The 22,500-nt window shown below is 41.9% G+C and overlaps 1 protein-coding gene across 27 annotated transcripts in view; it reads left to right on the top strand.

Annotated features, from left to right (window-relative positions):
* LOC123499994 (actin-binding LIM protein 3-like) overlaps positions 1-22,500 on the top strand; it is a 222,757-nt gene that overhangs the window by 159,205 nt on the left and 41,052 nt on the right. For 26 of the 27 annotated variants that reach the window (XR_006673143.1, XR_006673142.1, XM_045248568.1 and 23 more), the window contains 3 exons: positions 14,222-14,317; positions 16,507-16,690; positions 19,095-19,219. Coding sequence is in view for 25 of the 27 variants with exons in the window: in XM_045248568.1 (XP_045104503.1) it covers positions 14,222-14,317; positions 16,507-16,690; positions 19,095-19,219 (405 nt within the window). In the remaining 2 variants the exon portion in view is untranslated. Of the gene's footprint in view, positions 1-13,239; positions 13,298-14,221; positions 14,318-16,506; positions 16,691-19,094; positions 19,220-22,500 lie in introns of those variants that run through there. The other variant, XM_045248580.1, reaches the window with a different exon arrangement.

The following is a 22,500-nucleotide window of genomic DNA, read 5'->3' as shown; positions in this document are numbered from 1 at the left end:
ATTCTCCCCGTCCACCCACCTCCACACCCCCTTATGATCCACTCCTCCCTCTAGAATAAATATAGGTAAAAGATCTTCTCCCTACTCATGTGCCGTCCCCATTCAGCCGCCATCCCCCATCTCCTATTCTCCCTGTGAGTCCTTTACAATTATGGTGATGATGGTGATGACCGTGCTTTTGCCTTACACCGTTACCTGTCTGCGGGAATAAATCACCTGCTGTTTAGGCCTATCAGTATTCGTGTGTAATTACCATAAACATTAATATTTACCTCCACCTGCCTCCGCTATAGCACCCATCTCTCTCTCTCTCTCTCTCTCTCTCTCTCTCTCTCTCTCTCTCTCTCTCTCTCTCTCTCTCTCTCGCAGGCCATTTATTTACTTCCTTTTTTTATGCAGCTTAGCAATTTATATGTTAATTTAGAATGTAATTAGTTTCTTTTACTGTCAGATAAAAAGCGATCATCGAATCTTTATTAATTTAGGTACGTGGGATTGCAGTGTGTGTGTGTGTGTGTGTGTGTGTGTGTGTGTGTGTGTGTGTGTGTGTGTGTGTGATTTATTAGCATATGTTAAGCCACGTGTAATCAGTTTCTTCAGTGTTTAGTTAAAAGAAGAGGGATCTGAAAACAATAAATACTCGTAACCTTATTAATTTTACTTTGGATTGCTTTTAGTATTGATATGTAGTAATTATTTATCATGTGTGGTTGTGCCTGTGTTGCATGGGTGTGATTTAGGTAGCATCAAGTTTCATTGTATTGTATTTGCATTAGTAACTCGTTCAGACCACAAAGATAATGCGCCTGTCCTTTTTACTGTTACCAATATTGAATCTGTTAGTGGTGATCGGATTGCCTGAGTCTTCTACCGTGTGCTGTGTGTGTGTGTGTGTGTGTGTGTGTGTGTTTTGTGTTTATCTTATTTAATTGGTCAGGTGTTAAGTTTCTGTGTACAACCATGTATTAATTGTGTTTTACTTATCGCGATTCTGTTCTGATGGGATTGCCTGAGTCTCCTACCGTATGCTGTGTGTGTGTGTTTGTGTTTATCATACGTAATTGATCAGGTATTAAGTTTCTGTGTCTTATCCACGTGATTAATTGTTTTACTTATCGTGTGGGTAGGGTGAATGCAGTTGTTGTTTCTTATACTATTAGATGACCGATTAATGCCACTAAAAATCATATACTGGCTGTTAATTCAATACACCTTAATCTGTATTTTTCACTGTATCAGTATATATAACATAGAACATCCCTTTCAAGAACCCCAAATCATGATTTTCTAGCTGGCCACGAGTGAAATACGTAGATAGCTAAACGTGGAATTGAGAGAGAGATTACTGTTATGTTCCAATTAAGATGTGATTTTTTAGCTGGAGACAAGTGAAATACGTAGATAGCTAAACGAGTAATTGGGAGAGTTTGCTGTTATGTTCCAAGACGTGATTATCTACCTGGACACAAGTGATATACGTAGATTGCTAAAAGAGTAATTGAAAGATTGCTGTTATATTCCAGTCCCGTTCAAGAGTGTCAGGCGATGAAGACATAACAAAACATGGTGTCACTGAAATTAGAGACAGAACAAAGGAGACAGAATTGGGTAGGAACGAGAAGAACAATAAGGCACTGGAGTAACATTTAAAGGTCCGACTTGTAAGGACACGGATCGTATGCCGAGTCAGGTGAAGTGAGGCGACGCATACTGTGTGTGTGTGTGTGTGTGTGTGTGTGTGTGTGTGTGTGTGTTGCTGGGGTGGGTGTGCGTGTACTGAATAGTGATGTGAAGATGATATAATCCAGAAGTGCCAGTGAGGGACTTAACGAGCAGAGAGAGAGAGAGAGAGCGAGCATTCTATGAGCGAACTTGCTTGCATGACCCAGCAACCACAATCACAACTGCACCACCACCACCACCACGACCATCATCTTCATCATGACAACCACCAACCAACTGTTAAGTAAACAATCTCGGGTCCATCAAGCGAGTTAACTTACACCAATAAACTCCCCACTAGACACACATAAAGGGGCTTCGTTACGTTATAAACCAGCAAAAAGAGGGAGACAGAATTTGGCCACCTCTAAACCAAACAAGTTAGTAAGGAGTTGTACCCAAAACTGCGTGCATCATTTTATTAACTAATTGCTGTGGTAAAGAGTCGACGGACTGAGAGTTAATGAGAGAGAGAGAGAGAGAGAGAGAGAGAGAGAGATACTTATTATTACTATGTTTTATCTGTGTGTGTGTGTGTGTGTGTGTGTGTGTGTGTGTGTGTGTGTGTGTGTGAGTGATGTAACAGATGGCCTGACAAACTGACGTGCCTAAGGAAGAGACTTGGAGGAGGAGGAGGAGGAGGAGGAGGAGAGTAACGGGAGAGGAGAATGGAGGAAATAGGAGGGGGGGAGGAGAGGGAGGGGAGTGAAGCGGCTCCTCCCTCAGTCTAAACACTCCTCCAGTTTACACACGGTTCGCCCCACCACCACCACTACCACCACCATCACCATCACCATCACCATCAACACTAAACTTCCCCACAACTACTACTACCACCACCACTACCCTCGCACTACTACTACTACTACAACTACTTCTACTTCTATTTCTGCTACTACTACTACTACTACTACTACTACTGTTCATATTGTTATTATTATTCTATACCTCCTGCTTTAGTTCAAATATTGTAGCTTATCACTAACAGCCTCATAAGGGCCGATATATCTACTACTACTACTACTACTACTACTACTACTACTACTACTACTACTACTACTACTTATTACTACAGCATTAATAACACCAGTAAGATAATAACAATAATTGTACGTGGTGATAATAATACTAATAATTCTTAACACCACCACCACCACCACCACTTTTACTGCGAAAACCACAACCACTTCCTCCTCTTCCACCACCACCACCACCACCACCATTAATTTCACTCTCATATTAACCACAGTATTAGATCCATGTTCTTTACTATCTCCCTCTCCTCTCTCTTCCCTTCTCCCTCTCCTTCTTCCTCTCCCTCTCCCCTCCCTCTTCCTCTCCCCTTCTCTCTACTCTCCCCGTTTGAGATTTAACAGTCATGGTCAAGGTTAGAGAGAGAGAGAGAGAGAGAGAGAGTTTTATAGCACGTCCATCTTATAAAGTGTTTGCCGTCCACCACGCAAGAAAGAGAGAGAGAGAGAGAGAGAGACACCCACCCACCATCCATGAATCCACCGTCACCCTCACTGAACATTAACACACTCACCCCACCCCATCACACTCCCCACAGTTGACTGAGGGAAAAAATGAGGGGGAAAAAAGTATCTAGGCCACTTTGGAAATAGCGAGTAGGGGGGAGTAAAAATAGACCGATAGAGGCGGCACGGTGCTTTTAAACCATTCCCCTCACCGATATCATGATTACACCTGTCCTCTCGCTCCCCTCACCTGTTCCCCTTACCTCTACCCCACGACCTGTCCCCTCCCTCTCCCTCATTGCCACTCGCACCCACACGCATATACACTTACCTAGCACCTCTTCTCCTTTCCCCTAACACTCGCTAACACTTTGCTCTCTCACCATGACTGTTTGCTAAGGCCACAGTGATGATTAGCCAGGTTTTCAAGAGTTTCCCTGTTAATGACGTAGAAATATTGTTAATCTGTCCTAGAGTCGTCAATATTTCCTTAACCCCCTTCAGTAGCTACTGGGACACATTTTTACCTTGAGATTTGTGTATGTATGATTAGACCATTTTATTGACATTAGCAAGGGATGATTAGTGGCCACAGTCTTCACTATTTTAACCCCTTCAGTACTGGGATGCATTTTTACTTTTGAGATTTGTGTACGATCAAACCATTTTATTGACATTAGCAGTCTTCACTGTTTTAATCCATCTTATTAGTTTCTGAAGCTGTATAGTAGCAGATAGTATGCAGAATGAATATGGAAACGTGTCATGGTACTGAAGGGGTTAAAAAATCTGCGGTGCTTTTAATTTGTAAGGGATTTTTCAAGTAGTGGTCGTGCGAAGGAGAGTTTGAGAATATGGTCGGTACTTTTGTGCTTGCGTGCTTGTGTGTCGCTGAAGGGAATGGTTGCGTTGCCTTAATACACGCTGGAGTCACGCATTCTCAGCTTGTTTAGTGGCTTTCAGGGTCACGGCGTTGCTTTCTGTGGGTTGTGGTGGTGGTGGTGGTGGGTGTGTTGATGTCACGTGTGCTTGTTTTGAGTGTGTTTTTTTTTTCCCTTTCGTGTTGTTGTTGTTGGTGTTTTTATTCTTTTTTTTTATACCTTGGTGTTTTAGTTGTGTTGTTTCCTTTCTGGGTTATTGTGTTCTTTTTAAATGTTTTATGGTTTTATTATTCTCTCTCTCTCTCTCTCTCTCTCTCTCTCTCTCTCTCTCTCTCTCTCTCTCTCTCTCTCATATTTTTTGGTGATCACAGTGTGTGTCAGGAAGACTATAATTATAAGGCCATTATTTTTTAGGTCATTAAATTCCTTGTCTACGTAATCCAAACAGATGATGTCTTCGCTCGCCATTATTCACTGCTCCATTACTATCCTTTATCGATCTTTTTTTCTCTGTTATCTTATTTACACACTACTTCCATTTCTTCCACCATGTTCTCTCCATCACGCTACCAGTACTCTTAATACTCATCACTTCTTTTAGGTGATTTCAGGTTCTCGCGTGGTCTGGGTAGCAATCATTCATATACTTGTCAGGTTTCAACACACACACGCTATACTTAACCTATACACCTACAATCTACCTTTTTTCCACCATATTCTCGCCATCACACCACTACTACTCTTGATACTCATAATATTTTTAGGTGCTCGCGTGCTTAGGGTAGCAATTATTCATATACTTGTCAATTATCAACAATAGCACCAGTTAGACTTAACCTTCACACCCACAATCTACCTCAATCTAACTTTCTTCCATCATATTCTCTCCATTACACCACCGATACTCTTAATATTCATTTGTTTTAGGTGCTCGCGTGCTCTAGGTAGCAATTATTCATATACTTGTCAATTTTCAACAAAGACACCCGCTATACTTAACCTTCACACCGACAATCTTCATTCAGCCTCGTTCTGTGTTATGCGGCCCTTCGTGCTGGCGCTGATGTTGTGTTAAGTTGGCACGCTGCTTATGTACACGTGAGCTGAGGCTGGCGAGCACGCAGCCCTCAGCTTGCCACGCGCCTCGCTACAGCTCAAGGATGCGAGATGAGCAGTAAAGAGTCATATTCTGAAACACTTGAGCTGCACCTCCACGACATTCTAAAGGCTCTAGTTTAAGTTACGTGGGTTTTTCAAAGGTGTTTTTACGATTCCAGTGATAGGTTAATCAGATTTTCACGTTATTAGTAAAGAAAACACTTGAGAACCGTGTTAATCATGTTTATGGCCTTTGAAAATAGTCGTGGTAAGAGAGCAAAATATTTCAGAATACTGTCGAAAGTGTAGGCAGACCAGGAGTGTCACCCACGTGCACTCCTCGGTCTGCCTGTGCTGTGGAAACGAACAACACCTGCCCACCTGATGGTTAGTGTGATGGATGTGACACGGAAGGCTCACCAAACAGCATGTAGACGGGCGTTACTCACTGCGACGACGGACAATTATTACTGACACCTCTACTACTACTACTACTACTACTACTACTACTACTACTACTACTATAACAACGACTACCAACACTATCACTACTATCACCACCACCACGACGCAGCTTATCCAGACCCCATAATGAAATATTCATGTAAAGGGACTGCAAGACGATAATTAAAAACGACCTTTAACCCAAGTCAAGCGTGTATCTGAGGGAACAGGTTACGCAGGCAGGCAGGGAGGCAGGCAGGCAGTACAAGGTGGGCTCAGGTGGGTATACTAGGTAGGCAGGTAAACAGGTAAAAGTTGGGGAAGGGGGTGAGAGGAAGGGAAAAGGGATGTAGGCGGTGCTTCACTAGGAATACTCATTATTAGTTTTATTTATCGTCATCTTTTTTTTAAGCTTACACTCAGTTCCGGTTTGGCAGGTTTGGAGTCTCGTTTTGTCTTTTACTCTTTCCTTTTTCCTCCTTGGAGACTTTACTTTTGCTTCTTAGAGGGACTGAGCACACTGAGAAGATGTGCGTAATATACATATACAGTCATAAATACAGTACAGCATTAACTCCCTTCAGTTCCATGACGCGTTTCCATATTCACTCTAATTATTATTTGGTGATTTTACACAGCTTCAGAAACTCATATGGGGGATTAAGATAGTAAAGACTGGCCATCATTCTTTTGACCTCCAGAGACCGCTTATATTGTAAGTAAAATGGTCTAATGGTACTCAAAACTCACGGCAAAAATGCGTCCCAGTCCTGAAGAGGTTAATATCTCAACTTTGAATAAAAAGAATAATGAACGCACATACGATAGTTCTTTGGTGACTACGTTTCTTAATGTTATGTTCTCGTTCTGGAGTTTAATGTATTGTTCGTTTTCTAATTATAGCGTTTGAGATGGATTAATTTGTTTTGTAAAGATGGTAATAGTTAATGCGCATGGGTGATTAGCAGCAATTTTCTGTAATTAAACCCATGTGTATCTGGAATTCAGGCACCATTGCTCGTAAATGTCTGTTATTTTGCCTTACTAATCCCCAGCATCGTTCATTGATACCATTGTTGCGTCTGGCTTTCATTGTGCTGAGTCTTTCATCTCTTTGAGGCACAAGCTGAAGATACATTAGTAGGAAATCCTCTTTTGTGCATGTTTCATTGAGGATAATGGCGTGTTCTGCTGTAATTATTTCGTGTTTTAGGGGGTTCTTTTAGGGTCTTTGTTCCGTCAAGTTGGTGAAGACTGACTGCCTAGGAGTCACGACCGGGGATGATGGAGAATAAGACTATCATGGGACAAAAATCAATATCAAAACAAACGATAGAAAAAAGATGAAAAAAAAAAAGAATAAATTAACAGTCGAATAGAAAATAGAACTACAAAGTAACAATAATAATGATAATCTACAGTAAACGATTAATGCCGAACACACAAGAGTCTAGCGGAGGAAAAGCAGGTTACACTAAAATGAAAAAAAATAAACATCAATAAACTGTCAAATAGAGAATAAAACTACAAAATAATAATAATGATAATAATGATAATGATAATCTACAGTAAAAAAAAAAATAAATGCCAAACACGTAAACCATTTCCTTCAGTGAGACGAACACAAGAGTCTGGTGAAGAAATAGCAAAATAACTCGAATAAGACAAAAAACACATCAATAAACAGTCGAATAAAGAATAATGATGATGATGATAATAACAATAATAATAATAATAATAATAATCCACAGAAAATTTTAATGCCAAACACGCAAACCATTTCCTTCAATGAGGCGAACACAAGTAGTCTGGCGGAGGAAAATCGTTTAGGCTCGTAACCCGCGCCGTGTTGACCCAGGTGGCGGCACTTCACAATCCAGGCCATGTAACTACGTAGCCGCCCACCATCTAATCTTACAACTTATCTTGACTATCTACTTTCTTTTTTGTCATGGTTTATGCCTACAATTATCATTATCTTTTTTTTCTCTTTTTTTTTCATTCTGCTGTCCAATTAACGTATCCTACCCACATTTCAGGTATTGTTGTAGTTTGATATTATACTTATATGTGCTACTGGAGCGATTTAGTGATAGGAGACTCTAAGAATGGTTATTAATGGTTCACTTAATCCTTCAGTACCGGAACTCACTTCTTCCATGAGTTTTGGGGTATGATTAGACGATTTTATTTAAATTAGGAAGGTTCTATGGAGGTCAGAAGATAAATAGCCAGTCTTCACTATTTTAATCCCCACATAAGTTTCTAGAGCTGTATAAAATCACCAAAAAGTAAGTAGAATAAATATGAAAACGTGTCATGGTACTGAAGGGGTTAATACTGTTCTGAGTAAGACTTCAAATTTCAAATCAACACTAATATCATATTTGAACGCGATCTATTTTTTTTTCCCCATAAAGTTTTCAGCTAAACATTTATTATACCATTCCCTGTTGTGGTTTTGTTCTTATTATACCCTGTGCAGGTTTGAAGTTGATGTTATGGCCATATTTTGATGCGATTTCGTTCTTAATACTTGTAAAGGTTTCATCTCGAGACTTTTATTGTATTCTGATGCGATTTTATTAGTATCACTGCTTGGAAAGGTTTCTGATCAACATTTGAGTATAGTCTGATGCGAATTTGGTCTTCTGATTCCCTCTTAAGGATTCAGATCATCAGTTGCCTCACATTTCGATACTGTCTTATTGGTGTTATTGCTTGTAAAGACCAGCGGTGAGTCGTGGAGGCGAGTAACAGACGAAGCTTTTGAGGCAAGTGGTGAGTTTTTTTTGCTTGAGTGTTTCAGTTTGCTTATTTTCGTTCAGCTCTTGCGCGAAACTTTTTTTTTCTTATTTTTCTTTACCGTTCAAGTAGAAAACAAGCAAGCAGAGAGAGAGAGAGAGAGAGAGAGAGAGAGAGAGAGAGAGAGAGAGAGAAACAAGCCACGGTCCCTTTATTTCCTATTTCTCTTCTCCTCGAACCCTTGTTAGTTTACAGCGACGTGTGATTTGGGGGAGAAGTTTGGCGCGAGAGATAACAGATAAACAAACTGCGGGTTAGTTGTGGCGAGGTGACCGTGAAAATTTGAAAACATTTGGCTGCCAAGAAACTAACAAAGGAAAGGCATGTCCTCTTGGTGTGTGTGTGTGTGTGTGTGTGTGTGTGTGTGTGTGTGTGTAGGTTTAATTTGGGGCGTGGACAAAGTGATGTTTACCTCCCTAAGTGGTGATACCCAGGTAAAAAGATAAGGGAAACGGAGGGATGGAAGGGAGAGGGAGAGGAGGAAGGAGGGAGGGTGGGGTTTGGGTTTTTAAAGGTGTCCCGCGAATGTAATGTCACTGAATCACCTTCACGCCCCACGGAGGATAGTGTATGCTGTAATATGTGGGGTTTAGTCTAGTATTCTTAATCACTTTTGTGCTTCAGCTCCACTATTTTAAAGCCTTTATTTGAGTTTACACGAGTTTTTTTAAGGTGTTTTTACTGTTCTACAGTTATAGTAACAAGATTGCTACAGTATCAACTGGAAAAACACTCTTGAAAACCACGCTAGGCATCTCTGTAAGCTTAGAAAACAGTCGTGGTGAGAGAGCAAAGCGTTTCTGAATTCGACCCTTCGTGTGCTGGCCTTCCTCTGCTCTCTCTGTTCCTCAAATGTCAAGCAATCTCGTAAGAGGCGAAATGTGTGCCGTCTTTTTTCTCTCTCTCTCTCTCTCTCTCTCTCTCTCTCTCTCTCTCTCTCTCTCTCTCTCTCTCTCTCTCTCTCTCTCTCCCTTTGTATTCTCTCGTGTTTCTGTGATTATGGTGATTATGATGATGGTAGCTAATAATTCTAAGTTTTTTTTTTTTTTTTTTTATTTCTTTGCTTTTTCTGCTGTAAAGTCGGCCTGAAAAGTATGATTTAAACACACACACACACACACACACACACACACACACACACACACACACACACACACACACACACACACACACACACACACACAGCAGATGGCACGGAAGTAAATACATGGCGTGGAGTTTCCCAGACATTATGTAAAGAAGAATTAGCTCACTTCTCTACTTACGCAACATAATTTTACTCGCGGCAGAAATATTCCTCTAACTGTATCTGTCATTATTATCAATCAGTGTCAATGTCAGGCCGCCCTTGACTCCAGTATCAGATTATCGCTGTGCGTTACTCGGCGAAAGAAAAAGAGAGGGAGAGGGAGAGTGTTATGTAAAGTACTGTCACGTCTCACTGTGAACAAATGTTGGGCTTTTCTTTTATTCATTCTTTCATTCATTCTTTCTTTCTTTCATGCGATTTTCTTTCATGCTTTCTTTCTTTCTTCCTTTCTTTCTTTTTTTTTCTTTCGTTGTTGGCTTCTCTGTGTTTCTTTTTTCGTGTGAGCCAAGAAAGATATGATATGTGAGGTTGAAAAATGTGGAAAGATATTTTTTATCTTCCTCTCTTGCTTGGCCAAAGAAATTAGTGCAAGTTCTTTATTTTAGTCCTTCTCCCTCCTGTAAGAGAGAGAGAGAGAGAGAGAGAGAGAGAGAGAGAGAATCAGACATGCGCTTTTCTAATACATACACTAATTTTATCTCTCGCCGTCCTACAAAATGAAAATCTCTCTCTCTCTCTCTCTCTCTCTCTCTCCTCCCCAGCTGCCCACACTCCAAAACATATAAATAAATGAATAAATAAATAAACGAGTAAATAAATACAGTGAGTCAGCCGGACCAGATAAGGGACTCACTGGAGCAGAAGATTAACGTTCTGGTAAAAAACTAAGCAGCCTTTTGATAAAGAACTTTTCTGACCGCCTGACAGTCCTCGCTTCCTGCCTATCCTGATGTGCGAGGCGTTCCCAGGACCACGTTTCAGCGAGTTCAGGATGCGGAGGGGCGCGTGTGAACCTCCCGGCAGATCACTTAACAATTTGTGCGGTTAAGGAGCGAATGTAAACAGCGACGACTGTGTTATAGCCTTAATTCACTTGTCGGAGTAGTTTTTGTCCTGGGCGTTGGTTCTTGCAAGTGCATCGCCCCCTTTCTTGCCTCGCCTCTTCTATCCCCTTCTTGTATTCTCCCACACGCTGCCTCTCGCAACTCCCAGTGTTAGGTGTCAAGGCTCTGGTATCGCCCCCACTTTCTTGACTCCTCTCCGTCCTTTGGCTCGCCGCTACTCTGTATTCTGACGGGCCGGAACGAAGTGTGGACAAGTAGCGAGTCCTTCCTGGTGATCTCTGGTGGGGTGTACAGAGGACGCGTACACCCCTCGCTGCCACTGACCTCTGGTGAATGCAGTCAACTTGTCAGGGAATCGCCTTCTCCATACCCAGACTAAGAAAGGAAATGAGAGAAAACGATAAAAGTGAAAGGAGCTGAAGAGATCGGATGGCTGTGAGAACTTGTCCGCTTCTACTCTATGCTGTGTGGTGAAAGAAAAGTATGAAAGCTAAAGGAGCAGATGAGAAGAGATGAGAGGATTAAGGGACAGTTGGATGTAGTAAACTTCTTCAGCTTCTTAATATACCCTCTCTAGTGAAGGAACGAAAGGAGGTGAACGGAAAGGGAAGTAAAAAAAAAAAACGATGAAGCTCAGAGGAAAAAAAAGAAAGAATAAATAAAAACGGGAATAAATGCAGTAAACTCGCAAACTTCATGCCACATTCCATGAAAGAAAAAAAAAAAAAAAAGCGAAAGCAGCAGAGGAGAACAGGACGCAAAACTACCACGAAAAAAAAACTCTTGAGGCTCCAAAACGAGACGAGAAGGTTTTCTGTTTAAGGTTTAATGAAGTATCGTGGATGAATAATGGTTGCCACTATCGTACTGTCGCCGCCTGGACTGACCAACGGGTTGCATCATTTGTTTTGCTTAGTGCCCGCCGATGCCCCGAGGCGATAAAAGGGACGAGTTTGGTGCGCGGAAGAGTCATCTTGAACAGGTTGCTGCGTGGTCCGGCCTTGGCAACCCGTCCTCACTCCTTCCTACTATTCCTTCATTCCTTTTGCCCTCTACTCCGTCATTTCTTCCTATTCTTCCTTCACTCCTTTCGCCCTCTACTCCCGTCATTCTTTAATGCTCTTCCTTCACTCTTTTCGCCCTCTACTCCGTCATTCCTTCCTACTCTTCCTTCATTCCTCCCGTTTCTCCGTCTCATCTGCTTTTCATTCCCTTATTCCTTCCTTCGTCACCTTGATAATCAGTTCTCATTCACTCTCTGCTCCGCCTTCACGCCCGACTCGCCTGTCTCGTCGCCTGCTACATCGCCACTCCCTCCTCCAGTCCCCATACCACCACCACCCCAACCACCATCGCATACCTTCCGTCATTATCACCGCCATTTGTTAGCTGTACCGCAATCATCAGTACCATCACCACCACCACCACCACCGCTGATATTACCTCCACCACCTCTAGTATTAATATCACCACCGTTGCTATTACTGCTATCACCACCATCAGCGTCACTACACCACTGCGATGCTTGATATGTTGACTACGCCGCGGCATTTGTCTCTGCTACACTCGCTAATGTTAGATAGTAATGGTGCTCGTGTGTGTGATTATTCATCTCATCTCTGTTACAGTTGGTTAAAGTCTTGGAATTATGTTAAGTGTCTTCGTTTTGACATCTTTTCATTTATTTTTTTCGTTTTTTTTTTATCTATCACTGTGTCTACCGTCACTATTTGTTTCCTTCTTCTTCTCATAGCCACTTTTATCAATATCATCATCACAGCCTCTCTTCATTCACCACTAATATAATCACTCGACCACCACCGCTGCTGTACTCCCAACAACCTCTCTCTCTCTCTCTCTCTCTCTCTCTCTCTCTCTCTCTCTCTCTCTCTCTCTCTCTCTCTCTCTCTCTCTCTCTCTCTCTCTCTCTCTCCACAAACCCGCACGACGAGGTCTAGTACTGCCACCTTACAAGCTCTTACGTACTAGACTTTTTTTTCACCAGTACTCGTTCCTCGATGCATTCAACAGTTATTTTTTCCTTCTTTTATTCCTCCTCTCTCCTTTTACTCATCACCTTCGCGCCATCATTCTTATCAGTGTTCGTTTCTTGACGTAATTGTTCAGTCTTCAATTTATCGCTCGATCGACACAAACCCTGCATTATTTTTCCAGTTTCGTTTTCTTTTTCGTTTTTTTTTTTCTTTCTTTGAGTGTTCCCAGCCACCTAAGCCAAGGTCACCTGATTCTGGTTCCAGCGTTACCAATTACCCATAGCCTCTTTTAAATCCATATTCCGGTGCATCTTCTCATATGAATCCCCCTTAATATCTCCCTTTAATACTTTTGTTCTTATTTATCCGGGTATTTAAATGACCCCGTAATCTTATCTCGTCTTATCTTCATGGCTTAGAAAGAGAAAAGATGTTCATATTCCCTTGTTGAGTTATTTCTTCAAGTCTTTTCTTCTCTCTCCCTAGTACTCTGAGTCACCACCGGCAGAGTAACATCCTGAATGAACTAGCTATAAACTCACAACTCCCCCTTTTAATCCAACTCGTGAGCCAGCCATCCTAAGCAGTGAATAATAAGGTAGTAGAAAATTAAGTGTGGCAAGGAGTAATTGGTTTTCCCATTAAGTAAGCAAGGCATAAAGTATTGGCAGCGTCACAATGTGGATATTCGAGGAGAAGAGCGTGACGGTGCATCCCTCAGGTAAGGGTTTGCGTCAAGGTAAACCTGTTCTCGGCATGACTATTGATCGTCACTTGTTTATGGTTCCCTGCGACTAGAGTGGATGACGACCAAATCATAAAGTCGTGTATTTTTTTGTCTACATGCGCAACGATACTTAATTAAGGATTCGTATGTTAGTACTACTTACTTACTCTTTTTTTTCTAATAATGATCGGTTAGTGAATGCTGCGAATGGACGTCGTTACATAATATTTTTACCTACATGGCTAGTGTCACCTCAAGGGAAGCATTTTTTTTTTTTTTTTTTTTTTTTTTGCTTCACGCATTGCTTTTTTTCCATTTAGAATATATTTTTGATAGGGTTATGACATTTGTATCCCTTAGCCAGCCACCTTTTTAGTACGTTGCTGTACGTGTCAGTGTTTGCTGCACAATAGCTCGTGTTTTCAGTGTTTGCTGATTTCTCTTTATGCAAGAGTAGATAACACAGAGAATACTTGGATCATTAGTTTATTTACTTCACTGAATTATATAAACATTCAAATTACATAAGTTCAAATACGAAGCATAGTACAAGAAAAAAAACATAAAGTTTCAGAACAGATCTAGTAATTGAAAGTAAATGAATCAAAGACACTCACCCTGACTACACCAAAACCATACAACAACAACAACAACAACACCAACAAACACTAAACACACGAGAGGGACACACACACACACACACACACACACACACACACACACACACACACACACACACACACACACACACACACACACACACACACTAAAATCCTCTTTGACAAATCCGGGAGAGAAAGAGAGACAGAGAGAGCGAGCTGCCTGGCTGGCTGGCTGGCTGCGCTAGGCTGGGTCGGCGTGAGTGACAAGGTTCGTTTAGCGGTGCCTCACTAATGCCAGGGTGTGTCCTCTCCGCAGGGAAGACGCTGTGTGAGTACTGCGCCAAGAAGTGCTCGGGGGAGGTGCTTCGCGTGCAGGAGAAGTACTTCCACATCAACTGCTTCAAGTGTCACAGTGAGTATAAAGGGAAGGAAGGGGGAAGTTGGTAGGAGGGTGTAAGGGAAGGCAAAGAAGGGAGGGAGGGAGAGAAGAGGGATGATGTGTGTGTGTGTGTGTGTGTGTGTGTGTGTGTGTGTGTAAGGGTATAGAAGCAAGGCATGGGTGACATGAATGGGATTGGGTAATGGTGGGGCTTTTTTGTGTGTGGTACTGCTGCTAGAGAGAGAGAGAGAGAGAGAGAGAGACTGTAGAGTAACATCCAAATAAACAAGTAGATAAAGGTTTATCTTTGATCTTAATGGGATTCATCGCTTGTTTTCTCTCTCTCTCTCTCTCTCTCTCTCTCTCTCTCTCTCTCTCTCTCTCTCTCTCTCTCTCTCTCTCTCTCTCTCTCTCTCTCTCTCTCTCTCTCTCTCTCACAATAGTAACGAATCGTATCATCTTATCAGCTCACTATAGAAGAGAGAGAGAGAGAGAGAGAGAGAGAGAGAGAGAGAGAGAGAGAGAGAGTCTACCTTAAGCACCATCATTGCAATAACTTTTCTCATTCCTCCTCCTCCTCCTCCTCCTCCTCCTCCTCCTCCTCCTCCTCCTCCTCCTCCTCCTCATTATTATCCTTTTTATCCCCATAAGCTCAAGGATTCCCACAAAGTTGTAAATGTTTTTGGGACATTTGCTAACATTACTTTAAATTCCTCCTCCTCCTCCTCCTCCTCCTCCTCCTCCTCCTCCTCCTCCTCCTCCTCCTCCTCCTCCTCCTCCTCCTCCTTCTCCTTTTACTCTTTCACTTCACCACTACCACCACCACCACCCACTCCTCATCCTTCCCTCCTTCCTCTTCTCTCCTCTCCTTCTCTCCCTCTTTGGTTCCTTCAGGCAGTTGCTCTCGCTCATTTTTCAAGTAGGGCGGGACGCAAAGCTATTCAACCCTCCGTCTGTGAGATCATGATTCACGACGGCATAATTGCGCCGCCTCAGATCCTCCATTCCTGACCCTTTTTTCTCATTACCTTACCGAGAGGCCAATTTGCTGACATGTGTTGCCTTTCATGTGCTGTTAGCCTGAGAGAGAGAGATGGGGAGAAAGAGAGAGAGGGGGGTAGGGGCAGCTCATCTTAGTCACATATACAAAGGCTAAAGATGAACAGCTCGTAGAATTGGATTTATAATTGGATAGTTTTCGTGGTGAGAGAGAGAGAGAGAGAGAGAGAGAGAGAGAGAGAGAGAGAGAGAGAGAGAGAGAGACATTATGCTTATTTTTCTCAGTAAGATGTAAGATATTTGTATTTCTTTGTAGATTTGTGATTATAATACCTTTGATAAATTTTAAGATGTAGTGTGATAAGGAATTCAGTACATGTTAGGTTGAATCACACATTATCAGGTGGCTCAAGAGCTCATGTACAAAATCCAGACTTAATGACAATGAAAACTAAGCTAATTACACTTGTCTATAGTTTGCAGCATTGATTAGAGATGGCAGTCGTGAAATGAAACAGTTTATTGCATCATTCCTCCTCGTTAGGGTGTGCTGAAGAGATAAAAGAGAGATAGAGATGATATAATAATACACTCATAAAACGGGATGAGTAAGCGACACACACACACACACACACACACACACACACACACACACACACACACACACACACACACACACACACACACACACACACACACACACACACACACACACACACACTTAAATATAATAACACGTATATTTTTTTTCTTCCTCAAAATAACTTACATAATTGGACAAGAGTGTATAATATAAATGTCGGTCACATTGATAAGAAGCACAGTCGTATAGAGGAAACACAGGAAAAAAAAAAATAAAATACTAGCCTGAAATTTTTCCTTGTAGGTCAAATGCACAACACTAATAATGCTAGTGATGTTAATAATATGATAACAGAAAAACAACAGACACACAAAAGCGGGTCAAAAAAAAAAGTCGCTAACACACACACACACACACACACACACACACACACACACACACACACACACACACACACACACACACACACACACACACACACCTAGAGGAAGAGATACACGTGATATGATAAACAAAACATAGACACATTTTTAACTCAAGTCTTACAGGAACACACAAACAAGCTTCACTGCACACTCGACTAACCCAGCCTTCCTTGCGCCTCTTCCACCTGACCTGCCACTTCCCTGAACTCTTCCAGGCTGCAAGAAGTCGCTAGCTCAGGGCGGTTTCTTCACGCGAGAGAAGGATTACTACTGCACTGAATGTTACCAGAAGAACTTCGGCCAGCGGTGCGCCACTTGCGGTCTCTACGTGGAGGGCGAGGTGGTGTCCGCCCTCGGGAACTCCTATCATCAAAAGTGCTTCACCTGTGCCCGTTGCAGGTGAGTGTGTGTGTGTGTGTGTGTGTGTGTGTGTGTGTGTGTGTGTGTGTTTTCTTGCTTTTTTTTCTCTCTCTCTCTCTCTCTCTCTCTCTCTCTCTCTCTCTCTCTCTCTCTCTCTCTCTCTCTCTCTCCGGTATGTTGGTGTCCTATCTCCCTTGATCAAGCCTTTCCTTGCTGTGCTTCATTCCACAGCCACGGACCCAAAACACTCTTCATATGTTGGGGGTAATTTTTCCTGCATACTCAACACTCAACGACTTTGAAGGAGATTTACCCAAAGTTGTCTTCAGGGAGATGGAGTAGCGGGTTCTGGAGAGGCTGTTAGGAGGGTAAAGGATGTGAAATTTGGTTTTAAAGTAGCCCATTTTTTTTCATGTATCAAACAAAATCCAGAGAAGTAAAGTTTTGTGAAAAGGAGGAAAGAGTTATGTGTTGATAGGGAAACGAGGTGAATTGAAACTTGTGTGTGGTCTTCCCCAATGAATACAGAGTGGTTGAAGGTTGCAATTACTGCTTCTCAATAGAAATATAATACTCTAGTGATGAAAGTACATTGTGTTGATGTCATGTTTAATTCATTGTATTGATTCTCTTTAAATGTTATGTAGCACTAAAATTTCACATCAGACTTTCTTTAGTTAATCCAATGTTCATATTCATTGAGTTTATATGAAAATTAGTTTTCTGTGAGTGTTCTGTGAATAAGTATGCATAAGTAACACTTCATGTTGTTATCGGCAGTGTTCTGTCCGTGTAACATGTTTAACTTCACATGCAAACCTGTGAAAATTTTCTCAAAGATTAGATTAGGAGGGCAATACCACTCAGGTGCAGCCAACACTATGTACAGCAACAGAGATACATAAACCCTTCATAACACTGCTAATCTTGATGCTGATTTGTATTTTCTATATTTTTAATTTATTTGATATATACTGTATTCTAATGATACATATTTTTAAAAGAACACTAATTTTTAAATCTTTATTATATGTACTGAAAAGTAACAAATTAAGTTATGATGTGGTCCAACATTTTCATGGCTAGATTTTTTTAGTTATGTGTGAAATGAGCTTCACAAGAGAAATTGGCTTTGTACATACTGTGTTTACAATATGATGTTGACTCAGAGATTGATGAAAGTAACTGAGAAGAAAGGGAACAAGAAGCAGGAAATGACAGTAGAGGAGTGAGATAATGAATAATATGTTTAGAATCATAATACATACAAGTTACAGGTCAAGTCATTCTAAGCCTTATATGAGAACCCAATAAATAATAAGTGAAAGGCGAGACGAGATAAGTTTCTGCCTGGACTGACTCTTGCATTCAATCATATAAAAGATAAAGTACCATATTAGGAGGCATTCACCCCAGACTACCATGAAGAAGTAGGTAGAGAACTTGTGAGCCCTGAACGTACTCATTGTCTTCCTCCAATATCACTGAAGGGTTTTGTTGAGTGGGCAGATTTTCTTATCATCACCACATCAGATAAATTTTAAGCTTGTCACATTATATAAGCATTTGTGGTGTATATGTAATGTTCATCATCAGGAATAGTGAATGCAAAACCTCTGCTGATTCACAGTGAGATATTTCATCCTTCAGTAAAAGTTTAATATAATGTTCATACTTTCATTGGTGTATATAGAGCAGTTTCATAGAGGACTGCCACATGGAAGCCTTCTAGTTTCTTGCAGCTTCCCTTAATTTTTTTCTGTATTGTTATGTATATATTGTTAAGAAGGTAATAATTATACTCAAATGCTTTTTTTGGTTCAAGTCAACTTCTGATGTGACTCACTCTGAAATCAGTTCTCTTTAAAGACATCCAGGTTGATAAAAAGATTATATAAAAGATCTTTTGTGACATTTTTACCTGTCTTTCTATATTTGCTGCTTCTTACTCATTCAAGGATACAGATATAACAGAAGAAGCTCCATATATTCCTGACCTTGCAACCTTCCTACCTTGCTGTAATCTCCTTATTCTCCTCCCTTCACTTTCTTGTCTGATGTATTCTGGTGCTGAGTCAATTCACTGGATTTGTCCTGTTGCATCTGCTTCACTTTCCTTCACCATGCAACATTCAATCTGTATTTCAGTTGTCATAACTTATGTTGAATAACAATGGAATCTTCTTAAATATTTACTTCCTATGAGTCAAAAATTGTGACCAGACTAAACCAAACTAAAGGTATGGTAAGTCACCACCTTTTACATTATACACCTCACTTCATAACCAGACTTTGGATGGTCACCTATAACTGTATCTTGTTCAGTGCAGTATGCAAACCCTGCTTTGTACGGAGAGCACCTAGATTATGGTAATGATATGCAGAGCACTAAGGTTTCTCATGTCCTTGGTTTGATGTAGGTTCTCTCTCTTCCCCACAACAGACAGCCATTCCCAACCGGGGAGCGTGTCACCTACACAGGGAAGGAGTGCCTGTGCCAGCGATGCCTCCACATTCCTGTTGTGGACTCCCAGTCACCCAGCCGCTCCCCCACCGCAGCCGGACCGAGTAAGTACACAGTAGCGCCTTGACTCTCCGCTTCCTGCCCTGTCTTTCCGTTCTTGCCCCTTCTGCTTACAGGTGAAAGAGAGACTGTTGAATCATTATTTTTAACCTCCATCTCCACAAGAGCACCACGGAAAAAGCAAGCAACTAAACAAGCCAACCAAAAATAAAAACTTGATGGTGAAGTTGACTGATAGATGAGCCATACTTCTACTACTACTGCTACCACTACTACTACTAGTACTACTACTGCTACTGCTACTACTACTACTACTACTACTACTTTTACTACTACTACTACTACTACTACTACTACTACTACTACTACTACTACTACTACTTCTACTACTTTCTGCTGTCAGTGTTTGTTTGAACTGACACAATGGTTTTCCTGCCCACATGCCGGTCCAGATCACCACCACCACCACCAACCGCCAGACACTTCCCCGACACACCACCAAAAGGCCCCTTCCCCCCAGCAGTCCCGTCAGGCCTCCTCGTTCCCTCAGCAGGAGCCAGCTTCTCATCAAGTGTCCTCCCCACGAGTTGCTCCCTCCCAAAGTCAGGCCTCCTCCTCCTCCTGCTCGTCCTCTATTTCCTCCGCGTCCCTCTTGAAACCTCACCCCTACCCAGCATGCTCTCCTCGTCTTGCCTCCCCAAAAAGACCCTCAACAGCCTTACGGAAGACTTATCTCTCACCAAAAGCTTCTGGAACTACCTCCCCTCAGGTTTCCTCCCCTAAAAGAGTTCATTACTCCCCAGATGTAACCTCCTCTACAAGTCATGTGTCTTCTCCAGGCCTTCAATCTTCCCCTCGTTTAGTTGTACATCCTTCCCCTCGCCTGCACCCCTCCCGCCGCCTGCCACCCTCGCCCCGCCATGCGCCTGCCCATCCTCAACCATCCCTACTCCATCCGCCTTCCAATCGCCCTCGGCGTCCGGCCAGGGTGAGGCAGCCACTCACCACAACATCCACCACCAGCACCACAACCACATTAAAAACATCCGTAGCTAGAATGAGTCCTGTCCCATGCCCGAGAACCTCTAAATGTGCCCCGCAGTCCTCCACCAGCACCACCACCACCACCACTGCCACTACCACCACCACCACTCCCATTACCTTGCCCCCACAACCCTCAACAGGTCAGAGTCTCTTCAAAGGCCGAGTTGTCGTCCCAAAACAAGTTCCTTTCAAATTCAAAGGTTAGGCCTCCTACCATTGGCCCTACCTTATTTTTCCCATTATTTTTTGTTTAGTTCTAGCACAACCCTGTTTTCTGTGGTGCTTGTGTCAATGATTACTCTGGAAGCTGTATTTTCCCTGTTTTGTTTTCCCCACACTCTCTTTTTCCTAGTGTCGTGGTGCTGTGATCTGTTGTACTGTACAACCTGCACAAGCCTGGCATCATGTGGTGCACCTCACGTGGTTCACAAACTCCCTTCAAATTGCATTCGCTAAATCTGGACATGACGTTGTGTTCCCTTCTGATCTATTTTGTAGCCCCCAGTGTATAAGGTCCCTACCTTTCACTCTTTATACATTTGTCGCTTAGTGCAGCTGTGATGTTTGTGTTGATTAATTGTGTGTATAAGAATATACTCATTACATATTTCATCCATGTGAGGGACTCTTATGATTAGTGGATTGCTGATTCTATAAAGGAAAGTAACAAATCATTGACATACAACTGGTGGCACCCAATACAAATATAATCCAGTGCATGTGAGTGGTGAGTGTTGAGTGGGAGAATGAACAATTGTAATACTGCACATTTTGACTTCAACTAAGGAAAAAGGAGGAAAGAATCTATCATGCTTGAAATAATTGATAGGTGAACAGATCAGATAACAGTGATCACGTGGGGAGTGGTGAGCGAAGGCAAGGCAGATGGAGGACAAGGTGGGGTGATGGGAGAAGCTGCCTGGAACAGACAGGAAGCCAATAGGGGAGAATAGAGGGAACTACTTGCCCTGGAAGGAACAAAACACGATGACGATAATAATAATAAATGAATGGAAATAAATACACCATATCCTCACGAGTTTCCTACATTGGCAGTAAGGGAGAAGATTTGTTGAGCTAATTTGAATATGCAGAGGGAAGCATTGAGACAAATAAGAACATTAATGTATTAGTGCTTGTAATAGGTTTGACTCGCCAGGGAGCAAGTGGTGGTCGATAATGTAAATGCCATTGCACATATTACTAATAATTGTACCCTACTGTGCGTGCAATTCTGACTTTAACTCCTTCAGTACCATGACGCATTTTCATATTCATTCTGCTTACTATTTGGTGATTCTATACAGCTTCAGAGAATTATGTAGGAATTAAAATAGTAAGGACTCTGGCCATTAATCTTATGACTTCCATAAACTCTTTTAATGTAAGTAAAATCGTCTAATAATACCCAAACCTTGTGATAAAAATGTGTTTTAGTACTGAAGAGGTTGATTTTATTCTTTTCATTTATTTATTCAACGTCGAAACAGTAAACAGTTTCAACCAGCAGTAAGGAAAAACGTGTAGTGTGTAGGTGAACATTGCTGCAGTGACGAATGAAGAGGCTTTACAAGTTTACATACGCTCCGTACACAATGTTCTTACGTAATATTGTTTTGTTTAGTCCGTAACATGTTGAGAAGAAAGTGAAATCTTCTTTGGTATTATGCCATACCATAGAATTTATCACCCATATCATCAACTTATGTAATTTATATTAGGATTTCTTTCTATGTGTGTGTATATACGTGTGTGGGTACGTTTGAATGAAGAAACTGCACTAGCAAACTTTTCAGCACATTTCTTTCGACTATCTCTAAGAGCCTTTAGTGGAAACTATTGTGGTTTTCACGATGGTTCAAGCGAGAGTTCCACACACAACAGCCAGACTAATCATCAGCGTGGCCTATGAAAACCGTCTTAATGGAAGTCTGAAGCGTTTCAAAATACGGGTTAAGAACTTAAGAAGGTTTGTAATGATATAATTGTAGCGGTGAACTGAACGGCCTGCGCGTGAACTGTGGCTTGGAGACGTGCAGTCGCTTAGTGTTGCTTACTCGCTCACCGCGAAATTACGGGGCGCGAAGCCAAGACGCGGTGTGCCAGATTGCATTCACACCATCATCACTTTGCTTATCACGATTTTTCCTTTCATCTACCACCACCACCACCACCACAAGCTCTGCGAGGTGAGGTGTGGCGGTGTGGTTGTGGTTCCCTGCTGTCAGTACTCGGACCGCTAATGTTATCACCGCCATTAGCAGAGGGAGGAGCCTGAGAC

The sequence above is a fragment of the Portunus trituberculatus genome, chromosome 50 (assembly GCF_017591435.1).
Source record: "Portunus trituberculatus isolate SZX2019 chromosome 50, ASM1759143v1, whole genome shotgun sequence".
In the NCBI taxonomy this organism is placed as follows: domain Eukaryota; kingdom Metazoa; phylum Arthropoda; class Malacostraca; order Decapoda; family Portunidae; genus Portunus; species Portunus trituberculatus.
Note: the sequence above shows the minus strand (reverse complement) of the source record. Positions and strands in the feature narration are given on the sequence as shown.